Raw genomic sequence first — 21,879 nt, 5'->3', positions numbered from 1 at the left:
ACACAAGGTGATCAACACTAACTCATCAAGTCAAGGAGGAGAAGTGAACGTGACAGATGTATTGATTAGTGATCATAGATCCTCTATTTGATAGATCATTATTTTTTTAATGAACTTGTTTCTTCTTCCTCCCTCTGTATATCTGACGGGTGTGTCATCTGCCGTTCGTTGAATATCGGGCTATCATCGTGTCAGTCGTCGTCGTGATGGCTATCGATCGCTTAGGGCTCAGGGCCCGGCATTGCATGTTGCCGTGGCGACGCTCAAGACTTGATGTTGAGGGCGCGTGCGGACCTCTCGTGGTGCCAGTCCCTCAGACGGGCATAATGAGGGCTCTGAATCTCTGTAAGGAACTTTTCCCTAACCACCCAGAGAGAAAGAGCGAGAGAGAGAGCGAGAAAGAGGTGGAGAGAGAGGTAGAGAGAGAGAGACAATTGACAGGAAATGAAGACAGACAGAAATATGTCTAACATGCAACGGGAACGGTAAAACTACATCACAACTCAATACGGTAAAACTACATCACAACTCAATACGAGAAAGTGGTCCTGGAACAAGACCTGTATAACTCACGCCCCAAACCACCTGTATAAAACTCACGCCCCAAACCACCTGTATAAAACTCACGCCCCAAACCACCTGTATAACTCACGCCCCAAACCACCTGTATAAAACTCACGCCCCAAACCACCTGTATAAAACTCACGCCCCAAACCACCTATAAAACTCACGCCCCAAACCACCTGTATAACTCACGCCCCAAACCACCTGTATAACTCACCAAACCACCTGTATAACACACCAACCCACCTGTACAACACACCAACCCACCTGTATAAAACCACATGCAGAAGCTTAAAACACCTGAAGTCCATAACTCAACTGTTGAGTTCTACTAGAAGTCTTTAAAGGTGAACTCCGCAAGATGAAAACATCACCAGCGTCACCTGTGGCACGCCCACATTGGGAAGTAGGACATCGCCTCGTTCTGTGTGTATCATCTTGCAGAGTGTACCTTTATCATTAGCTGTAACACACAGGCATGTCAGCATCGGCCATAACTTAACAGTAACACACTTTACCACACAGCCTTTAAACAAACAGACTATACCAGAGTCAGCTGTAGGATATCACACAGACTAAATCAGAGTCAGCTGTAGGATATCACACAGACTACACCAGAGTCAGCTGTAGGATATCACACAGACTAAATCAGAGTCAGCTGTAGGATATCACACAGACTACACCAGAGTCAGCTGTAGGATATCACACAGACTACACCAGAGTCAGCTGTAGGATAAACACACAGACTAAATCAGAGTCAGCTGTAGGATATCACACAGACTACACCAGAGTCAGCTGTAGGATAAACACACAGACTAAATCAGAGTCAGCTGTAGGATATCACACAGACTAAATCAGAGTCAGCTGTAGGATATCACACAGACTACACCAGAGTCAGCTGTAGGATATCACACAGACTACACCAGAGTCAGCTGTAGGATATCACACAGACTACACCAGAGTCAGCTGTAGGATATCACACAGACTAAACCAGAGTCAGCTGTAGGATATCACACAGACTAAACCAGAGTCAGCTGTAGGATATCACACAGACTAAACCAGAGTCAGCTGTAGGATATCACACAGACTAAATCAGAGTCAGCTGTAGGATATCACACAGACTAAATCAGAGTCAGCTGTAGGATATCACACAGACTAAATCAGAGTCAGCTGTAGGATATCACACAGACTAAATCAGAGTCAGCTGTAGGATATCACACAGACTATACCAGAGTCAGCTGTAGGATATCACACAGACTATACCAGAGTCAGCTGTAGGATATCACACAGACTATACCAGAGTCAGCTGTAGGATATCACACAGGCATAGCTTTATAAACGCACAGGCTGTTTACCTGGCCCTCTTCATTGTCTCATCGTCTGGGTCCTGCACTGAGAGAGCCAGGGGGGGAAAACGCAGTATCAGAATGCCCCGATTACATTTTACACTTTTGTTATGATACAACTATGGACTCCTTTCTGTGGCCCCATGTCAAACTTCGTCTCCCTCTCCTGGGCCTCTTGTCCCATCTGGGGCCCCGTGTCAACTTTCTCTCCCTCTCCTGGACCTCTTGTCCCATCTGGGGCCAAGGGTCAACTTTCTCTCCCTCTCCTGGACCTCTTGTCCCATCTGGGGCCCCGTGTCAACTTTCTCTCCCTCTCCTGGGCTTCTCGTCCTCTCTGGACCACTGACACCTCTCTCTTTCTCAATTACATTTACAATATGTTTTAAAGAATAGAGAAAGGTCAAATGTTATATTATTGTCTATGTACAGTATTGTAACAATGTTCATGTAGTTGAAGTATGAAAGGTAAAATAAATAAACAGATAAATATAGTTTCTATTTACAATGTTGTTTGTTCTCCACTGGTTGTCCTTTTTTCATGGTAATGGGACACACATCTTGCTGCTGTGTTTGCACATTGCAGTATTTCACCTAACAGATATGGGAGTTTATCGATGTTTCATTTGTTTTCTAATTCTTTGTGGGTCTGTGTAATCTGAGGGAAATATGTGTCTCTAATATGGTCATACATTTCGCAGGAGGTTAGGAAGTGCAGCTCAGTTTCCACCTCATTTTGTGGGCAGTGTGCACCTAGCCTGTCTTCTCTTGAGAGCCAGGTCTGCCTACAGCGGCCTTTCTCAATAGCAAGGCTAAGCTCACTGAGTCTGTACATAGTCAAAGCTTTCCTTAAGTTTGGGTCAGTCCCAGTGGTCAGGTATTCTGTTTAGGGCCAGGTATTCTGTTTAGGGTTTTTTGGTTTATCCTTTCCAGCGTGTCAAATAGTTCTCTTTTTGCTCCAGCAACATTTGGTTGGGTCTAAACGTGTTTCTGTCCTTGGGGCTCTGTGGGGTCCGATTGTGAACAGAGCCCCAGAACCAGCTGGCTGAGGAGATTCTTCTCCAGGTTTATCTCTCTGTAGGTGAGGGATTTGTGGTAGATTTGGGGAAATTTTGGTTGGTTAGTAGACCCCAGACCTCACAACCATTCTGGGCAATGGGTTCAATAACTGATTGAAGTATTTTTTTGCCAGATCCTAATTGGGAGGTAGAGTTTTATGTTCCTTTTGATGGTGTAGAAGGCACTTCATGCCTTGGCTCTTAGATCCTTCAAATCCTTGTGGAATTTACCTGTGGTGCGGATGTTTAGGCGGAGGTAGGTGTAATTCTGTGTGTTCTCTAGGGCAGCCAGTGTCTAGATTTAATTTGTAATTGTTGTCTTGGCTACTGGACATTTTTTTAAACAACAATTTTGTCTTACTGAGACTCACTGTCTGGGCACAAGTCTGACAAAATCTGTGCAGAATATCTAGGTGCTGCTGTAGGCCCTCCTTCGTTGGGGACAGAAGCACCAGATCATCAGCAAACAGTGGACATTTGATTTCTGAGTCCAGTAGGTTGAGGCCCGGTTGCTCTAGACTGTTCTAGTGCCCTCGCCAATTCATTGATATTTTTATGATGAAGAGGGTCTCACTCACTCACTCACTCACTCACTCACTCACTCACTCACTCACTCACTCACTCACTCACTCACTCACTCACTCACTCACTCACTCACTCACTCACTGTAGTCGGTGCCTGTGAGTTGGGCCAGCATGCGGAAGGAGCGGGACTGGGTAGTGCCTGTGCGGGGCTGCCAATCCTGAGGGTCCTCGATCAGCCTCTTCTTGCTGCGGTCGTTGGGGATGAACATGGGGATGCCATCCACCCGCAGACCGTGCCTAGTACACACCCCACGTCACCACAATGTTAATATAACGTTAACAACGGACCATGCACAGAAACACGCGCAAGGTTCCCACAATGTTCCAACAACGTTAACATAACAAACACATGGCATTATCAATGTTAGAACAACCACGACGTGAAGCCAGCGACGGGCAAGCGAAGAATGATAGCTAATAATTATAATACATTACCACGCACTGATTACCGAACTTATGGATAGACAGACTACTATAGGACAGATTACTATAGGACAGACTACTATAGGACAGACTACTATAGGACAGACTACTATAGGACAGACTACTATAGGACAGATTACTATAGGACAGACTACTATAGGACAGACTACTATAGGACAGACTACTATAGGACAGACTACTATAGGACAGACTACTATAGGACAGATTACTATAGGACAGACTACTATAGACAGACTACTGTAGACTACTACAGAAAAACTACTGTAGGCAGACTACTATAGGACAGACTACTATAGGACAGATTACTATAGGACAGACTACTATAGGACAGACTACTATAGGACAGACTACTATAGGACAGACTACTATAGGACAGACTACTATAGGACAGATTACTATAGGACAGACTACTATAGACAGACTACTGTAGACTACTACAGAAAAACTACTGTAGGCAGACTACTATAGGACAGACTACTATAGGACAGATTACTATAGGACAGACTACTATAGGACAGACTACTATAGGACAGACTACTATAGGACAGATTACTATAGGACAGACTACTATAGACAGACTACTGTAGACTACTACAGAAAAACTACTGTAGGCAGACTACTATAGGACAGATTGCTATAGGACAGATTACTATAGGACAGACTACTATAGGACAGACTACTATAGGACAGACTACTGTAGACTACTACAGAAAAACTACTGTAGGCAGACTACTATAGGACAGACTACTGTAGGACAGACTGCTGTAGGACAGACTTCTGTAGGACAGACTACTGTAGACAGACAGTATGCAGCCAGGAGATGATCAAACACACACATACAGCACATAACCAACAAACCAGAACCCTAAATCCCTGGTCAAAAGCAGTGCACTATATAGGGAATAGGGTGCCATAGGGCTCTGGTCTAAAGTAGTGCACTACGTAGGGAATAGGGTGCCATAGGGCTCTGGGTCTAAAGTAGTGCACTACGTAGGGAATAGGGTGCCATTTCGAATGCAGACCATGTCATATTCAACCTGTCCTCCAATATGTTCTATCTAACATGGCTGTCTGACACCGTGTCAATATGTCCACCCCGACACCGTGTCAATATGTCCTCTCCGACACCGTGTCAATATGTCCACCCCGACACCGTGTCAATATGTCCACCCCGACACCGTGTCAATATGTCCACCCCGACACCGTGTCAATATGTCCACCCCGACACCGTGTCAATATGTCCACCCCGACACCGTGTCAATATGTCCACCCCGACACCGTGTCAATATGTCCACCCCGACACCGTGTCAATATGTCCACCCCGACACCGTGTCAATATGTCCACCCCGACACCGTGTCAATATGTCCTCTCCGACACCGTGTCAATATGTCCTCTCCGACACCGTGTCAATATGTCCTCTCCGACACCGTGTCAATATGTCCTCTGACACCGTGTCAATATGTCCTCTCCTACACCGTGTCAATATGTCCTCTCCAACACCGTGTCAATATGTCCTCTCTAACATGGCTCTAGTGACCAGCGGTCAAATAGGTTGGACCATAATGCATCTGTCTCTTACTTCTCGTGTTGGTAAATCTGGTGGTCATAGAAAGATTGATCATCTCTGCAGGGGGGAGGAGGAAGAGGAGTAGATGGGGCAGGGATGAAGAAAATAAGGGGAGAAGAGGCAGGAGGAAGTGGAGAGGGAGGAGGAGAGTGGAAAGAGGAAGAGGAGAGGGGGAGAGAAGGCGGACGAGAGTGGAAAGAGGGAGGGCAGGAGGAAAAGGAGAGGGGGAGAGAGGGCAGAAGGAAGAGGGAGAGGAGGGAGAGGAGAGGATGAGAGTAGGGAGGGAGGAAGGTCAGGAGGAAAAGGAGAGGAAGAGAGGAGGAAGAGGAGAGGAAGAGGATGAGAAGAGAAAATGAGAGGAGGGCGGGAGGAGAGGTTAAGAGGGCAGGAGGAAGAGGAGAGGATGAGAGGGAGGAAGGGAGGGAGGAGAGGATGAGGAGGGAGGGCATGGGGAAGAAGAGAGGAAGGAGGGAGGGCAGGAGGAAGAGAGGAGAGGAAGAGAGGAGGAGAGGAGAGGAGAGGATGAGAGAAGGAAAGGAGGGAGGGCAGGAGGAAGAGGAAAGGAAGAGAGGAGGAGAGGAAGAGAGGTTGAGAGGAGGGAGGGAGGGAGGGAGGGAGGGAGGGAGGGAGGGAGGGAGGGAGGGAGGGGGGAGGGAGGGGGAGGGAGGGAGGGAGGGAGGGGGGCAGGAGGAAGAGAGGAGGAGAGGAGGGAGGGCAAGAGGACGAGGAGAGTAGTAGAAGACAACAAATGACAGGAGAATGAGAGAAATACTGTTAGATAAAGAATTAACTGTGTTACTGTTACTACTGACCTGTGTTACTACTGACCTGTGTTACTACTGACCTGTGTTACTACTGACCTGTGTTACTGTTACTACTGAACTGTGTTACTACTGAACTGTGTTACTGTTACTACTGAACTGTGTTACTACTGAACTGACCTGTGTTACTACTGACCTGTGTTACTACTGACCTGTGTTACTACTGACCTGTGTTACTGTTACTACTGACCTGTGATACTGTTACTACTGACCTGTGTTACTGTTACTACTGACCTGTGTTACTGTTACTACTGACCTGTGTTACTACTGACCTGTGTTACTACTGACCTGTGTTACTACTGACCTGTGCTACTACTGACCTGTGCTACTGTTACTACTGACCTGTGCTACTACTGACCTGTGCTACTGTTACTACTGACCTGTGCTACTACTGACCTGTGCTACTACTGACCTGTGCTACTACTGACCTGTGTTACTACTGACCTGTGTTACTGTTACTACTGAACTGTGTTACTGTTACTACTGAACTGTGTTACTGTTACTACTGAACTGTGTTACTGTTAATTCTGAACTGTGTTACTGTTACTACTGAACTGTGTTACTACTGCTAAGAGAAAGACCTTCATTAATTATTACTAACCACTAGCTCAGATACTGACAGGAAAACTATGATTTAACATTCAAGTAAAAAGGAAGTAAAGAGCGTTTACTAACTTCTCATCCATCTGCGGAGAGAAAGAAGAGAGAAAGAAGATGGGGGTTCAGTTTGGAAAAACAAGACGACAACAGTTGGTAAGAACTTGTCAAATCAACAATAGTTGTAGAGAACAGTCAACAGTGAGGAGACAGATTCGTTGTGGGATGCAGAGTATCATGCAGTTGGGGTGAAAACAAACACAGGTTTTCATTGTTGACGGGTTCCGTCAGAGAGACACAGCATGGGCTGTTCTGATGGCTTTCACAAAAAAGGCGCAGGCAGGCTGTGTGACACATCTGGAAGGCATCCAGTGTCCCCGTCTTCGTCTCGCGGATTCAGAACAGATCCGTTTCAAGTTGATGTCTGTATTGAGTGTTTGTCTAACTTCTAAAACGATTTATTTATTTCTCCTTTGTTTAGAAACACATTGTATTTTACAATAATTATCTGGCCTGTAAATTTAAATCCATAAAGTTATTTACGACCAACCAGAAAGCCAAATATGTCCCTTGCGTTTTACACTTCTATAACATTGGTACCTTGCCGGAACCAATGCAACCAGCCTGAAAACAATTACCAGAAACAATAATTTTCAATATTCTTAGCAATGATTTAGGAGTCCATGTGATTAAGTATTAGCTAGGCAGCCACATTGTTGTTCTCTTATTGAAATACAACTTCAGTTCATGAACTTAACTAGTTAGCTAGATAACGAAGTAAACAAGCTAGCCAGTTACATAGCCTCGTTGCCACAAGCTAACATTATAAGCGGCAAGCTAGATTCATCTGGCTATTGTGGCTTGATCGGACGCGACCATTACCAACCAAATACAAAAAACACCGTGTCAATATGTCCTCTCTAACACTGTGTCAAATATGTCCTATAAATGACGTCTAGCTAGATAGTTAGCCAAATATAGCTACTGAAACAGATGTCATTTTGATTTGTTTTAGGTGGAAAACATTGTTTGCATTCATCAGCCAGCTAGCTTTTTTTCCTGACCAGCACCGTCCCAGAGTCCTGACTCGTTTTGCAGCGGCAGGTGCGCAAGACAAAACTTTACCAGCATCATAGCATACGAACTGGTGAATCGCTGTTAGATATGAAATATGAGTGATGGTGTAATAAATCTGTAATAACTACGTAAAAAAAAAAAAACATTTATGAACGTGTTCAATTATTAAATGTGAAATTCAGTCATATTCAGGTTCTGATTAGTCAACAAGCTTAGTTGACGCGTCAAATACTGTTATTTGGCGTGCATCGCAAAGACCCAAACGGCGTTCCATACAACCCTGCCTTGTCGTAGGTCACAGATTAGTTCTGAACATGAATAGTAGGACTCTGTACGATTTAGTCTCTGTCATAAAGAAAACAGCTGTGTGAAGGAGTGGCAGTTTAGTATCCTGCTGAATAATGTGGAGGGTAACCTAATCCACAAAACATACTGGAGGAAGATGGCCGGAGGACAGACGGCTGGAGGACAGACTACTCCTTTAAAACTAAAAGTACTAAGTGTTTCATTTTTTTTTTTTTACTTAAAAAAACAACAACTTTGTACTGCTTCTTTAAAACTGTTCACAACAATCTTGTGACTCTTCATAGATAAGATTAATATGGTCTTCTAAAAGAAGACTGGTTGAAGTCGGAGCTTTTTTCACAATAGAGTCAACTGTTTCTAGTGTTATAAACCCCTATTTTTCTCTCTCAGTTTGCTGTGCTTGAGACACAGAATACAGACGTGGCCTTAACTGTTTATAACAACTTGCTAGTGTTTCTAACCTCTATCTCTCTATCTAGGAAGTGTTTTAGACCGTGGAAGTATGAGCGCTATACAGGTCAGGGTTCAGGTCCGTGTGACTGCTCCAAGAAAGGCTAGTTAGGTAACCCAGCAACACCTCAGTAAAAACCATTCTGACAGCTCAGCAGATTCTAAGCGAAAGGTCCTGAGCGCAGAACAGCTAAATACAGTCACAGACAACATCTAGACCTTTCTAAAAACTCATACCTTAACACATCCTCTATCCCTTCCCCCAACACACCACGGTGACCGTGAACCAAGTATCAGGCATGGAACAAGGTTTGCAAAATCCTTCAAACTTTCCCCAAACTACCAGGTTATCTAGAAATCCTGATCAGAGGACTCTGGATTTCCTACTTACAGGAATCTCCCTAAAGGGTTTGTAAAAGCCTGGATCCCCCCCCCATCTGAAACAGTAACACCTGGTCGGACCACCCTGTTAATTTAAAGCCCCCCGTACTTTATAAGTAGGGCACTACCTTTAACCAGAACCCCTATGTAGGGCACTACCTTTAACCAGAACCCCCCTACGTAGGGCACTACCTTTAACCAGAACCCCTATGTAGGGCACTACCTTTAACCAGAAACCCCTATGTAGGGCTCTACCTTTAACCAGAACCCCCCTATGTAGGGCACTACCTTTAACCAGAACCCCTATGTAGGGCACTACCTTTGACCAGAGCTATATACTGAGTGTACAAAACATTAAGGACACCTTCCTAATATTGAGTTGCAAACCCACCCGCCTCTTCTGCCCTCAGAACAGCCTCAACGGGATACTGGCAAAGAGAATGTTCTCTCTCTCTAGCCAATAAGACAAAGAGAATGTTCTCTCTCTTTAGCCAATAAGACAAAGTTGAAGCATTCGTCTGATGGACGTCCATTTTATTTCCTGTATTCTACTCAACAGTCTGGTCTCAACAGACCAGGAGAAGACATCTTCTGATTAGATCATCAAATCATACTACAACTTAACCTTCCCTCTTAAAATGTGCAGTCAGCAATTTCTACTCCCAGGAGAGTTACCTGAATGACTCAGAGCTGAAACGTATACCTAAAATCTACCTTCCACAGGAACCCAGAGTGACTTGTTTAACTCAAATACAGGGAAACATTTGGTCTGTTCTCTCCCAGAGGAGGTGTGGTGTTTGGTCTGTTCTCTCCCAGAGGAGGTGTGGTGTTTGGTCTGTTCTCCCCCAGAGGAGGTGTGGTGTTTGGTCTGTTCTCTCCCAGAGGAGGTGTTTGGTCTGTTCTCCCCCAGAGGAGGTGTTTGGTCTGTTCTCTCCCAGAGGAGGTGTGGTGTTTGGTCTGTTCTCTCCCAGAGGTGGTGTTTGGTCTGTTCTCTCCCAGAGGAGGTGTTTGGTCTGTTCTCTCCCAGAGGAGGTGTTTGGTCTGTTCTCCCCCAGAGGAGGTGTGGTGTTTGGTCTGTTCTCTCCCAGAGAAGGTGTGGTGTTTGGTCTGTTCTCTCCCAGAGAAGGTGTGGTGTTTGGTCTGTTCTCTCCCAGAGAAGGTGTGGTGTTTGGTCTGTTCTCTCCCAGAGGAGGTGTGGTGTTTGGTCTGTTCTCTCCCAGAGAAGGTGTGGTGTTTGGTCTGTTCTCTCCCAGAGGAGGTGTGGTGTTTGGTCTGTTCTCCCCCAGAGGAGGTGTTTGGTCTGTTCTCTCCCAGAGGAGGTGTGGTGTTTGGTCTGTTCTCTCCCAGAGGGGGTGTGGTGTTTGGTCTGTTCTCCCCCAGAGGAGGTGTGGTGTTTGGTCTGTTTTCTCCCAGAGGAGGTGTGGTGTTTGGTCTGTTCTCTCCCAGAGGGGGTGTGGTGTTTGGTCTGTTCTCCCCCAGAGGAGGTGTTTGGTCTGTTCTCTCCCAGAGGAGGTGTGGTGTTTGGTCTGTTCTATCACAGAGGAGGTGTTTGGTCTGTTCTCTCCCAGAGGAGGTGTTTGGTCTGTTCTCCCCCAGAGGAGGTGTGGTGTTTGGTCTGTTCTCCCCCAGAGGAGGTGTGGTGTTTGGTCTGTTCTCTCCCAGAGAAGGTGTGGTGTTTGGTCTGTTCTCTCCCAGAGGAGGTGTGGTGTTTGGTTTGTTCTCTCCCAGAGGAGGTGTGGTGTTTGGTCTGTTCTCTCCCAGAGGAGGTGTGGTGTTTGGTCTGTTCTCTCCCAGAGGGGTGTGGTGTTTGGTCTGTTCTCTCCCAGAGGAGGTGTTTGGTCTGTTCTCTCCCAGAGAAGGTGTGGTGTTTGGTCTGTTCTCTCCCAGAGAAGGTGTGGTGTTTGGTCTGTTCTCTCCCAGAGGAGGTGTGGTGTTTGGTCTGTTCTCTCCCAGAGGAGCTGTGGTGTTTGGTCTGTTCTCTCCCAGAGGGGGTGTGGTGTTTGGTCTGTTCTCTCCCAGAGGAGGTGTTTGGTCTGTTCTCTCCCAGAGGAGGTGTGGTGTTTGGTCTGTTCTATCACAGAGGAGGTGTTTGGTCTGTTCTCCCCCAGAGGAGGTGTTTGGTCTGTTCTCTCCCAGAGGAGGTGTGGTGTTTGGTCTGTTCTATCACAGAGGAGGTGTTTGGTCTGTTCTCCCCCAGAGGAGGTGTTTGGTCTGTTCTCTCCCAGAGGAGGTGTGGTGTTTGGTCTGTTCTCTCCCAGAGGAGGTGTGGTGTTTGGTCTGTTCTCTCCCAGAGTAGGTGTGGTGTTTGGTCTGTTCTCTCCCAGAGGAGGTGTGGTGTTTGGTCTGTTCTCTCCCAGAGGAGGTGTGGTGTTTGGTCTGTTCTCTCCCAGAGGGGGTGTGGTGTTTGGTCTGTTCTCTCCCAGAGGGGGTGTGGTGTTTGGTCTGTTCTCTCCCAGAGGAGGTGTGGTGTTTGGTCTGTTCTCTCCCAGAGGAGGTGTTTGGTCTGTTCTCTCCCAGAGGGGGTGTGGTGTTTGGTCTGTTCTCTCCCAGAGGAGGTGTGGTGCTTGGTCTGTTCTCTCCCAGAGGAGGTGTTTGGTCTGTTCTCCCCCAGAGGAGGTGTTTGGTCTGTTCTCTCCCAGAGGAGGTGTTTGGTCTGTTCTCTCCCAGAGGAGGTGTTTGGTCTGTTCTCTCCCAGAGGAGGTGTTTGGTCTGTTCTCCCCCAGAGGAGGTGTGGTGTTTGGTCTGTTCTCCCCCAGAGGAGGTGTGGTGTTTGGTCTGTTCTCTCCCAGAGAATGTGTGGTGTTTGGTCTGTTATCTCCCAGAGAAGGTGTGGTGTTTGGTCTGTTCTCTCCCAGAGAAGGTGTGGTGTTTGGTCTGTTCTCTCCCAGAGAAGGTGTGGTGTTTGGTCTGTTCTCTCCCAGAGAAGGTGTGGTGTTTGGTCTGTTCTCTCCCAGAGGAGGTGTGGTGTTTGGTCTGTTCTCTCCCAGAGAAGGTGTGGTGTTTGGTCTGTTCTCTCCCAGAGGAGGTGTGGTGTTTGGTCTGTTCTCCCCCAGAGGAGGTGTTTGGTCTGTTCTCTCCCAGAGGAGGTGTGGTGTTTGGTCTGTTCTCTCCCAGAGGGGGTGTGGTGTTTGGTCTGTTCTCCCCCAGAGGAGGTGTGGTGTTTGGTCTGTTTTCTCCCAGAGGAGGTGTGGTGTTTGGTCTGTTCTCTCCCAGAGGGGGTGTGGTGTTTGGTCTGTTCTCCCCCAGAGGAGGTGTTTGGTCTGTTCTCTCCCAGAGGAGGTGTGGTGTTTGGTCTGTTCTATCACAGAGGAGGTGTTTGGTCTGTTCTCTCCCAGAGGAGGTGTTTGGTCTGTTCTCCCCCAGAGGAGGTGTGGTGTTTGGTCTGTTCTCCCCCAGAGGAGGTGTGGTGTTTGGTCTGTTCTCTCCCAGAGAAGGTGTGGTGTTTGGTCTGTTCTCTCCCAGAGGAGGTGTGGTGTTTGGTTTGTTCTCTCCCAGAGGAGGTGTGGTGTTTGGTCTGTTCTCTCCCAGAGGAGGTGTGGTGTTTGGTCTGTTCTCTCCCAGAGGGGTGTGGTGTTTGGTCTGTTCTCTCCCAGAGGAGGTGTTTGGTCTGTTCTCTCCCAGAGAAGGTGTGGTGTTTGGTCTGTTCTCTCCCAGAGAAGGTGTGGTGTTTGGTCTGTTCTCTCCCAGAGGAGGTGTGGTGTTAGGTCTGTTCTCTCCCAGAGGAGCTGTGGTGTTTGGTCTGTTCTCTCGCAGAGGGGGTGTGGTGTTTGGTCTGTTCTCTCCCAGAGGAGGTGTTTGGTCTGTTCTCTCCCAGAGGAGGTGTTTGGTCTGTTCTCCCCCAGAGGAGGTGTTTGGTCTGTTCTCTCCCAGAGGAGGTGTGGTGTTTGGTCTGTTCTATCACAGAGGAGGTGTTTGGTCTGTTCTCCCCCAGAGGAGGTGTTTGGTCTGTTCTCTCCCAGAGGAGGTGTGGTGTTTGGTCTGTTCTCTCCCAGAGGAGGTGTGGTGTTTGGTCTGTTCTCTCCCAGAGTAGGTGTGGTGTTTGGTCTGTTCTCTCCCAGAGGAGGTGTGGTGTTTGGTCTGTTCTCTCCCAGAGGAGGTGTGGTGTTTGGTCTGTTCTCTCCCAGAGGGGGTGTGGTGTTTGGTCTGTTCTCTCCCAGAGGGGGTGTGGTGTTTGGTCTGTTCTCTCCCAGAGGAGGTGTGGTGTTTTGTCTGTTCTCTCCCAGAGGAGGTGTTTGGTCTGTTCTCTCCCAGAGGAGGTGTTTGGTCTGTTCTCTCCCAGAGGAGGTGTTTGGTCTGTTCTCCCCCAGAGGAGGTGTGGTGTTTGGTCTGTTCTCCCCCAGAGGAGGTGTGGTGTTTGGTCTGTTCTCTCCCAGAGAATGTGTGGTGTTTGGTCTGTTATCTCCCAGAGAAGGTGTGGTGTTTGGTCTGTTCTCTCCCAGAGAAGGTGTGGTGTTTGGTCTGTTCTCTCCCAGAGAAGGTGTGGTGTTTGGTCTGTTCTCTCCCAGAGAAGGTGTGGTGTTTGGTCTGTTCTCTCCCAGAGGAGGTGTGGTGTTTGGTCTGTTCTCTCCCAGAGAAGGTGTGGTGTTTGGTCTGTTCTCTCCCAGAGGAGGTGTGGTGTTTGGTCTGTTCTCCCCCAGAGGAGGTGTTTGGTCTGTTCTCTCCCAGAGGAGGTGTGGTGTTTGGTCTGTTCTCTCCCAGAGGGGGTGTGGTGTTTGGTCTGTTCTCCCCCAGAGGAGGTGTGGTGTTTGGTCTGTTTTCTCCCAGAGGAGGTGTGGTGTTTGGTCTGTTCTCTCCCAGAGGGGGTGTGGTGTTTGGTCTGTTCTCCCCAGAGGAGGTGTTTGGTCTGTTCTCTCCCAGAGGAGGTGTGGTGTTTGGTCTGTTCTATCACAGAGGAGGTGTTTGGTCTGTTCTCTCCCAGAGGAGGTGTTTGGTCTGTTCTCCCCCAGAGGAGGTGTGGTGTTTGGTCTGTTCTCCCCCAGAGGAGGTGTGGTGTTTGGTCTGTTCTCTCCCAGAGAAGGTGTGGTGTTTGGTCTGTTCTCTCCCAGAGGAGGTGTGGTGTTTGGTTTGTTCTCTCCCAGAGGAGGTGTGGTGTTTGGTCTGTTCTCTCCCAGAGGAGGTGTGGTGTTTGGTCTGTTCTCTCCCAGAGGGGTGTGGTGTTTGGTCTGTTCTCTCCCAGAGGAGGTGTTTGGTCTGTTCTCTCCCAGAGAAGGTGTGGTGTTTGGTCTGTTCTCTCCCAGAGAAGGTGTGGTGTTTGGTCTGTTCTCTCCCAGAGGAGGTGTGGTGTTTGGTCTGTTCTCTCCCAGAGGAGCTGTGGTGTTTGGTCTGTTCTCTCCCAGAGGGGGTGTGGTGTTTGGTCTGTTCTCTCCCAGAGGAGGTGTTTGGTCTGTTCTCTCCCAGAGGAGGTGTGGTGTTTGGTCTGTTCTATCACAGAGGAGGTGTTTGGTCTGTTCTCCCCCAGAGGAGGTGTTTGGTCTGTTCTCTCCCAGAGGAGGTGTGGTGTTTGGTCTGTTCTCTCCCAGAGGAGGTGTGGTGTTTGGTCTGTTCTCTCCCAGAGTAGGTGTGGTGTTTGGTCTGTTCTCTCCCAGAGGAGGTGTGGTGTTTGGTCTGTTCTCTCCCAGAGGAGGTGTGGTGTTTGGTCTGTTCTCTCCCAGAGGGGGTGTGGTGTTTGGTCTGTTCTCTCCCAGAGGGGGTGTGGTGTTTGGTCTGTTCTCTCCCAGAGGAGGTGTGGTGTTTGGTCTGTTCTCTCCCAGAGGAGGTGTTTGGTCTGTTCTCTCCCAGAGGAGGTGTGGTGTTTGGTCTGTTCTCTCCCAGAGGAGGTGTTTGGTCTGTTCTCTCCCAGAGGGGGTGTGGTGTTTGGTCAATTCTCTCCCAGAGGAGGTGTTTGGTCTGTTCTCCCCCAGAGGAGGTGTTTGGTCTGTTCTCTCCCAGAGGAGGTGTGGTGTTTGGTCTGTTCTCCCGCAGAGGAGGTGTTTGGTCTGTTCTCTCCCAGAGGAGGTGTGGTGTTTGGTCTGTTCTCTCCCAGAGGAGGTGTTTGGTCTGTTCTCCCCCAGAGGAGGTGTTTGGTCTGTTCTCTCCCAGAGGTGGTGTTTGGTCTGTTCTCTCCCAGAGGAGGTGTTTGGTCTGTTCTCTCCCAGAGGAGGTGTTTGGTCTGTTCTCCCCCAGAGGAGGTGTGGTGTTTGGTCTGTTCTCCCCCAGAGGAGGTGTGGTGTTTGGTCTGTTCTCTCCCAGAGAATGTGTGGTGTTTGGTCTGTTATCTCCCAGAGAAGGTGTGGTGTTTGGTCTGTTCTCTCCCAGAGAAGGTGTGGTGTTTGGTCTGTTCTCTCCCAGAGAAGGTGTGGTGTTTGGTCTGTTCTCTCCCAGAGGAGGTGTGGTGTTTGGTCTGTTCTCTCCCAGAGAAGGTGTGGTGTTTGGTCTGTTCTCTCCCAGAGGAGGTGTGGTGTTTGGTCTGTTCTCTCCCAGAGGGGGTGTGGTGTTTGGTCTGTTCTCCCCCAGAGGAGGTGTGGTGTTTGGTCTGTTCTCTCCCAGAGGAGGTGTGGTGTTTGGTCTGTTCTCCCCCAGAGGAGGTGTTTGGTCTGTTCTCTCCCAGAGGAGGTGTGGTGTTTGGTCTGTTCTATCACAGAGGAGGTGTTTGGTCTGTTCTCTCCCAGAGGAGGTGTTTGGTCTGTTCTCCCCCAGAGGAGGTGTGGTGTTTGGTCTGTTCTCTCCCAGAGGGGGTGTGGTGTTTGGTCTGTTCTCTCCCAGAGGAGGTGTTTGGTCTGTTCTCTCCCAGAGGAGGTGTTTGGTCTGTTCTCCCCCAGAGGAGGTGTTTGGTCTGTTCTCTCCCAGAGGAGGTGTGGTGTTTGGTCTGTTCTATCACAGAGGAGGTGTTTGGTCTGTTCTCCCCCAGAGGAGGTGTTTGGTCTGTTCTCCCCCAGAGGAGGTGTTTGGTCTGTTCTCTCCCAGAGGAGGTGTGGTGTTTGGTCTGTTCTATCACAGAGGAGGTGTTTGGTCTGTTCTCTCCCAGAGGAGGTGTTTGGTCTGTTCTCCCCCAGAGGAGGTGTGGTGTTTGGTCTGTTCTCTCCCAGAGGGGGTGTGGTGTTTGGTCTGTTCTCTCCCAGAGGAGGTGTTTGGTCTGTTCTCTCCCAGAGGAGCTGTGGTGTTTGGTCTGTTCTCTCCCAGAGGGGGTGTGGTGTTTGGTCTGTTCTCTCCCAGACGAGGTGTTTGGTCTGTTCTCTCCCAGAGGAGGTGTTTGGTCTGTTCTCCCCCAGAGGAGGTGTTTGGTCTGTTCTCTCCCAGAGGAGGTGTGGTGTTTGGTCTGTTCTATCACAGAGGAGGTGTTTGGTCTGTTCTCCCCCAGAGGAGGTGTTTGGTCTGTTCTCTCCCAGAGGAGGTGTGGTGTTTGGTCTGTTCTCTCCCAGAGGAGGTGTGGTGTTTGGTCTGTTCTCTCCCAGAGAAGGTGTGGTGTTTGGTCTGTTCTCTCCCAGAGGAGGTGTGGTGTTTGGTCTGTTCTCTCCCAGAGGAGGTGTGGTGTTTGGTCTGTTCTCTCCCAGAGGGGGTGTGGTGTTTGGTCTGTTCTCTCCCAGAGGGGGTGTGGTGTTTGGTCTGTTCTCTCCCAGAGGGGGTGTGGTGTTTGGTCTGTTCTCTCCCAGAGGAGGTGTGGTGTTTGGTCTGTTCTCTCCCAGAGGTGGTGTTTGGTCTGTTCTCTCCCAGAGGAGGTGTGGTGTTTGGTCTGTTCTCCCCCAGAGGAGGTGTTTGGTCTGTTCTCCCCCAGAGGAGGTGTTTGGTCTGTTCTCTCCCAGAGGAGGTGTGGTGTTTGGTCTGTTCTCCCCCAGAGGAGGTGTTTGGTCTGTTCTCTCCCAGAGGAGGTGTGGTGTTTGGTCTGTTCTCTCCCAGAGGAGGTGTTTGGTCTGTTCTCCCCCAGAGGAGGTGTTTGGTCTGTTCTCTCCCAGAGGTGGTGTTTGGTCTGTTCTCTCCCAGAGGAGGTGTTTGGTCTGTTCTCTCCCAGAGGAGGTGTTTGGTCTGTTCTCCCCCAGAGGAGGTGTGGTGTTTGGTCTGTTCTCCCCCAGAGGAGGTGTGGTGTTTGGTCTGTTCTCTCCCAGAGAAGGTGTGGTGTTTGGTCTGTTATCTCCCAGAGAAGGTGTGGTGTTTGGTCTGTTCTCTCCCAGAGAAAGTGTGGTGTTTGGTCTGTTCTCTCCCAGAGAAGGTGTGGTGTTTGGTCTGTTCTCTCCCAGAGGAGGTGTGGTGTTTGGTCTGTTCTCTCCCAGAGAAGGTGTGGTGTTTGGTCTGTTCTCTCCCAGAGGAGGTGTGGTGTTTGGTCTGTTCTCTCCCAGACGGGGTGTGGTGTTTGGTCTGTTCTCTCCCAGAGGAGGTGTGGTGTTTGGTCTGTTCTCCCCAGAGGAGGTGTTTGGTCTGTTCTCTCCCAGAGGAGGTGTGGTGTTTGGTCTGTTCTATCACAGAGGAGGTGTTTGGTCTGTTCTCTCCCAGAGGAGGTGTTTGGTCTGTTCTCCCCCAGAGGAGGTGTGGTGTTTGGTCTGTTCTCCCCCAGAGGAGGTGTGGTGTTTGGTCTGTTCTCTCCCAGAGAAGGTGTGGTGTTTGGTCTGTTCTCTCCCAGAGGAGGTGTGGTGTTTGGTTTGTTCTCTCCCAGAGGAGGTGTGGTGTTTGGTCTGTTCTCTCCCAGAGGAGGTGTGGTGTTTGGTCTGTTCTCTCCCAGAGGGGGTGTGGTGTTTGGTCTGTTCTCTCCCAGAGGAGGTGTTTGGTCTGTTCTCTCCCAGAGAAGGTGTGGTGTTTGGTCTGTTCTCTCCCAGAGAAGGTGTGGTGTTTGGTCTGTTCTCTCCCAGAGGAGGAGTGGTGTTTGGTCTGTTCTCTCCCAGAGGAGCTGTGGTGTTTGGTCTGTTCTCTCCCAGAGGGGGTGTGGTGTTTGGTCTGTTCTCTCCCAGAGGAGGTGTTTGGTCTGTTCTCTCCAAGAGGAGGTGTTTGGTCTGTTCTCCCCCAGAGGAGGTGTTTGGTCTGTTCTCTCCCAGAGGAGGTGTGGTGTTTGGTCTGTTCTATCACAGAGGAGGTGTTTGGTCTGTTCTCCCCCAGAGGAGGTGTTTGGTCTGTTCTCTCCCAGAGGAGGTGTGGTGTTTGGTCTGTTCTCTCCCAGAGGAGGTGTGGTGTTTGGTCTGTTCTCTCCCAGAGAAGGTGTGGTGTTTGGTCTGTTCTCTCCCAGAGGAGGTGTGGTGTTTGGTCTGTTCTCTCCCAGAGGAGGTGTGGTGTTTGGTCTGTTCTCTCCCAGAGGGGGTGTGGTGTTTGGTCTGTTCTCTCCCAGAGGGGGTGTGGTGTTTGGTCTGTTCTCTCCCAGAGGAGGTGTTTGGTCTGTTCTCTCCCAGAGGAGGTGTTTGGTCTGTTCTCTCCCAGAGGAGGTGTGGTGTTTGGTCTGTTCTCCCCCAGAGGAGGTGTTTGGTCTGTTCTCTACCAGAGGAGGTGTGGTGTTTGGTCTGTTCTCTCCCAGAGGAGGTGTTTGGTCTGTTCTCCCCCAGAGGAGGTGTTTGGTCTGTTCTCTCCCAGAGGTGGTGTTTGGTCTGTTCTCTCCCAGAGGAGGTGTTTGGTCTGTTCTCTCCCAGAGGAGGTGTTTGGTCTGTTCTCTCCCAGAGGAGGTGTTTGGTCTGTTCTCTCCCAGAGGAGTTGTTTGGTCTGTTCTCTCCCAGAGGAGGTGTGGTGTTTGGTCTGTTCTATCACAGAGGAGGTGTTTAGTCTGTTCTCCCCCAGAGGAGGTGTTTGGTCTGTTCTCTCCCAGAGGAGGTGTGGTGTTTGGTCTGTTCTCTCCCAGAGGAGGTGTGGTGTTTGGTCTGTTCTCTCCCAGAGGAGGTGTTTGGTCTGTTCTCTCCCAGAGAAGGTGTGGTGTTTGGTCTGTTCTCTCCCAGAGAAGGTGTGGTGTTTGGTCTGTTCTCTCCCAGAGGAGGAGTGGTGTTTGGTCTGTTCTCTCCCAGAGGAGCTGTGGTGTTTGGTCTGTTCTCTCCCAGAGGGGGTGTGGTGTTTGGTCTGTTCTCTCCCAGAGGAGGTGTTTGGTCTGTTCTCTCCCAGAGGAGGTGTGGTGTTTGGTCTGTTCTATCACAGAGGAGGTGTTTGGTCTGTTCTCCCCCAGAGGAGGTGTTTGGTCTGTTCTCTCCCAGAGGAGGTGTGGTGTTTGGTCTGTTCTCTCCCAGAGGAGGTGTGGTGTTTGGTCTGTTCTCTCCCAGAGAAGGTGTGGTGTTTGGTCTGTTCTCTCCCAGAGGAGGTGTGGTGTTTGGTCTGTTCTCTCCCAGAGGAGGTGTGGTGTTTGGTCTGTTCTCTCCCAGAGGGGGTGTGGTGTTTGGTCTGTTCTCTCCCAGAGGGGGTGTGGTGTTTGGTCTGTTCTCTCCCAGAGGAGGTGTGGTGTTTGGTCTGTTCTCCCCCAGAGGAGGTGTTTGGTCTGTTCTCTCCCAGAGGAGGTGTGGTGTTTGGTCTGTTCTCTCCCAGAGGAGGTGTTTGGTCTGTTCTCCCCCAGAGGAGGTGTTTGGTCTGTTCTCTCCCAGAGGTGGTGTTTGGTCTGTTCTCTCCCAGAGGAGGTGTTTGGTCTGTTCTCTCCCAGAGGAGGTGTTTGGTCTGTTCTCTCCCAGAGGAGGTGTGGTGTTTGGTCTGTTCTATCACAGAGGAGGTGTTTAGTCTGTTCTCCCCCAGAGGAGGTGTTTGGTCTGTTCTCTCCCAGAGGAGGTGTGGTGTTTGGTCTGTTCTCTCCCAGAGGAGGTGTTTGGTCTGTTCTCCCCCAGAGGAGGTGTTTGGTCTGTTCTCTCCCAGAGGAGGTGTTTGGTCTGTTCTCTCCCAGAGGAGGTGTTTGGTCTGTTCTCTCCCAGAGGAGGTGTTTGGTCTGTTCTCTCCCAGAGGAGGTGTTTGGTCTGTTCTCTCCCAGAGGAGGTGTGGTGTTTGGTCTGTTCTCTCCCAGAGGAGGTGTTTGGTCTGTTCTCTCCCAGAGGAGGTGTTTGGTCTGTTCTCTCCCAGAGGAGGTGTGGTGTTTGGTCTGTTCTATCACAGAGGAGGTGTTTAGTCTGTTCTCCCCCAGAGGAGGTGTTTGGTCTGTTCTCTCCCAGAGGAGGTGTGGTGTTTGGTCTGTTCTCTCCCAGAGGAGGTGTGGTGTTTGGTCTGTTCTCTCCCAGAGAAGGTGTGGTGTTTGGTCTGTTCTCTCCCAGAGGAGGTGTGGTGTTTGGTCTGTTCTCTCCCAGAGGAGGTGTGGTGTTTGGTCTGTTCTCTCCCAGAGGGGGTGTGGTGTTTGGCCTGTTCTCTCCCAGAGGGGGTGTGGTGTTTGGTCTGTTCTCTCCCAGAGGGGGTGTGGTGTTTGGCCTGTTCTCTCCCAGAGGAGGTGTTTGGTCTGTTCTCTCCCAGAGGGGGTGTGGTGTTTGGCCTGTTCTCTCCCAGAGGGGGTGTGGTGTTTGGTCTGTTCTCTCCCAGAGGAGGTGTTTGGTCTGTTCTCTCCCAGAGGAGGTTTATGGTCTGTTCTCTCCCAGAGGAGGTGTTTGGTCTGTTCTCTCCCAGAGGTGGTGTTTGGTCTGTTCTCTCCCAGAGGAGGTGTTTGGTCTGTTCTCCCCCAGAGGAGGTGTTTGGTCTGTTCTCCCCCAGAGGAGGTGTTTGGTCTGTTCTCTCCCAGAGGAGGTGTGGTGTTTGGTCTGTTCTCTCCCAGAGGAGGTGTTTGGTCTGTTCTCCCCCAGAGGAGGTGTTTGGTCTGTTCTCTCCCAGAGGTGGTGTTTGGTCTGTTCTCTCCCAGAGGAGGTGTTTGGTCTGTTCTCTCCCAGAGGAGGTGTTTGGACTGTGCTCTCCCAGAGGAGGTGTTTGGTCTGTTCTCCCCCAGAGGAGGTGTTTGGTCTGTTCTCTCCCAGAGGAGGTGTTTGGTCTGTTCTCCCCCAGAGGAGGTGTGGTGTTTGGTCTGTTCTCTCCCAGAGAAGGTGTGGTGTTTGGTCTGTTATCTCCCAGAGGGGGTGTGGTGTTTGGTCTGTTCTCCCCCAGAGGAGGTGTGGTGTTTGGTCTGTTCTCTCCCAGAGGAGGTGTGGTGTTTGGTCTGTTCTCTCCCAGAGGGGGTGTGGTGTTTGGTCTGTTCTCCCCCAGAGGAGGTGTTTGGTCTGTTCTCTCCCAGAGGAGGTGTGGTGTTTGGTCTGTTCTATCACAGAGGAGGTGTTTGGTCTGTTCTCTCCCAGAGGAGGTGTTTGGTCTGTTCTCCCCCAGAGGAGGTGTGGTGTTTGGTCTGTTCTCCCCCAGAGGAGGTGTGGTGTTTGGTCTGTTCTCTCCCAGAGAAGGTGTGGTGTTTGGTCTGTTCTCCCCCAGAGGAGGTGTGGTGTTTGGTTTGTTCTCTCCCAGAGGAGGTGTGGTGTTTGGTCTGTTCTCTCCCAGAGGAGGTGTGGGGTTTGGTCTGTTCTCTCCCAGAGGGGGTGTGGTGTTTGGTCTGTTCTCTCCCAGAGGAGGTGTTTGGTCTGTTCTCTCCCAGAGAAGGTGTGGTGTTTGGTCTGTTCTCTCCCAGAGAAGGTGTGGTGTTTGGTCTGTTCTCTCCCAGAGGAGGTGTGGTGTTTGGTCTGTTCTCTCCCAGAGGAGCTGTGGTGTTTGGTCTGTTCTCTCCCAGAGAAGGTGTGGTGTTTGGTCTGTTCTCTCCCAGAGGAGGTGTGGTGTTTGGTTTGTTCTCTCCCAGAGGAGGTGTGGTGTTTGGTCTGTTCTCTCCCAGAGGAGGT

At 49.9% G+C, this 21,879-nt stretch overlaps 1 protein-coding gene across 1 annotated transcript in view; it reads right to left on the bottom strand.

Moving 5' to 3' along the window:
- Nucleotides 1–263: 263 nt before the first annotated feature.
- LOC123744808 (PDZ and LIM domain protein 7-like) overlaps nt 264–21,879 on the bottom strand; it is a 33,706-nt gene continuing 12,090 nt past the window's right edge. The window contains exons 3-6 of the mRNA XM_082955524.1: nt 5,574–5,618; nt 3,632–3,786; nt 1,920–1,956; nt 264–360 (exon numbers count right to left, since the gene is read on the bottom strand). Of these exons, the coding sequence (XP_082811650.1) occupies nt 264–360; nt 1,920–1,956; nt 3,632–3,786; nt 5,574–5,618 (334 nt within the window). The remainder of the gene's footprint in view (nt 361–1,919; nt 1,957–3,631; nt 3,787–5,573; nt 5,619–21,879) is intronic.

Source organism: Salmo salar, chromosome 09 (assembly GCF_965601325.2).
Source record: "Salmo salar chromosome 09, fSalSal1, whole genome shotgun sequence".
NCBI classification, from domain to species: domain Eukaryota; kingdom Metazoa; phylum Chordata; class Actinopteri; order Salmoniformes; family Salmonidae; genus Salmo; species Salmo salar.
The sequence above is the reverse complement of the archived record's forward strand: the minus strand, read 5'-3'. Positions and strand labels throughout refer to the sequence as shown.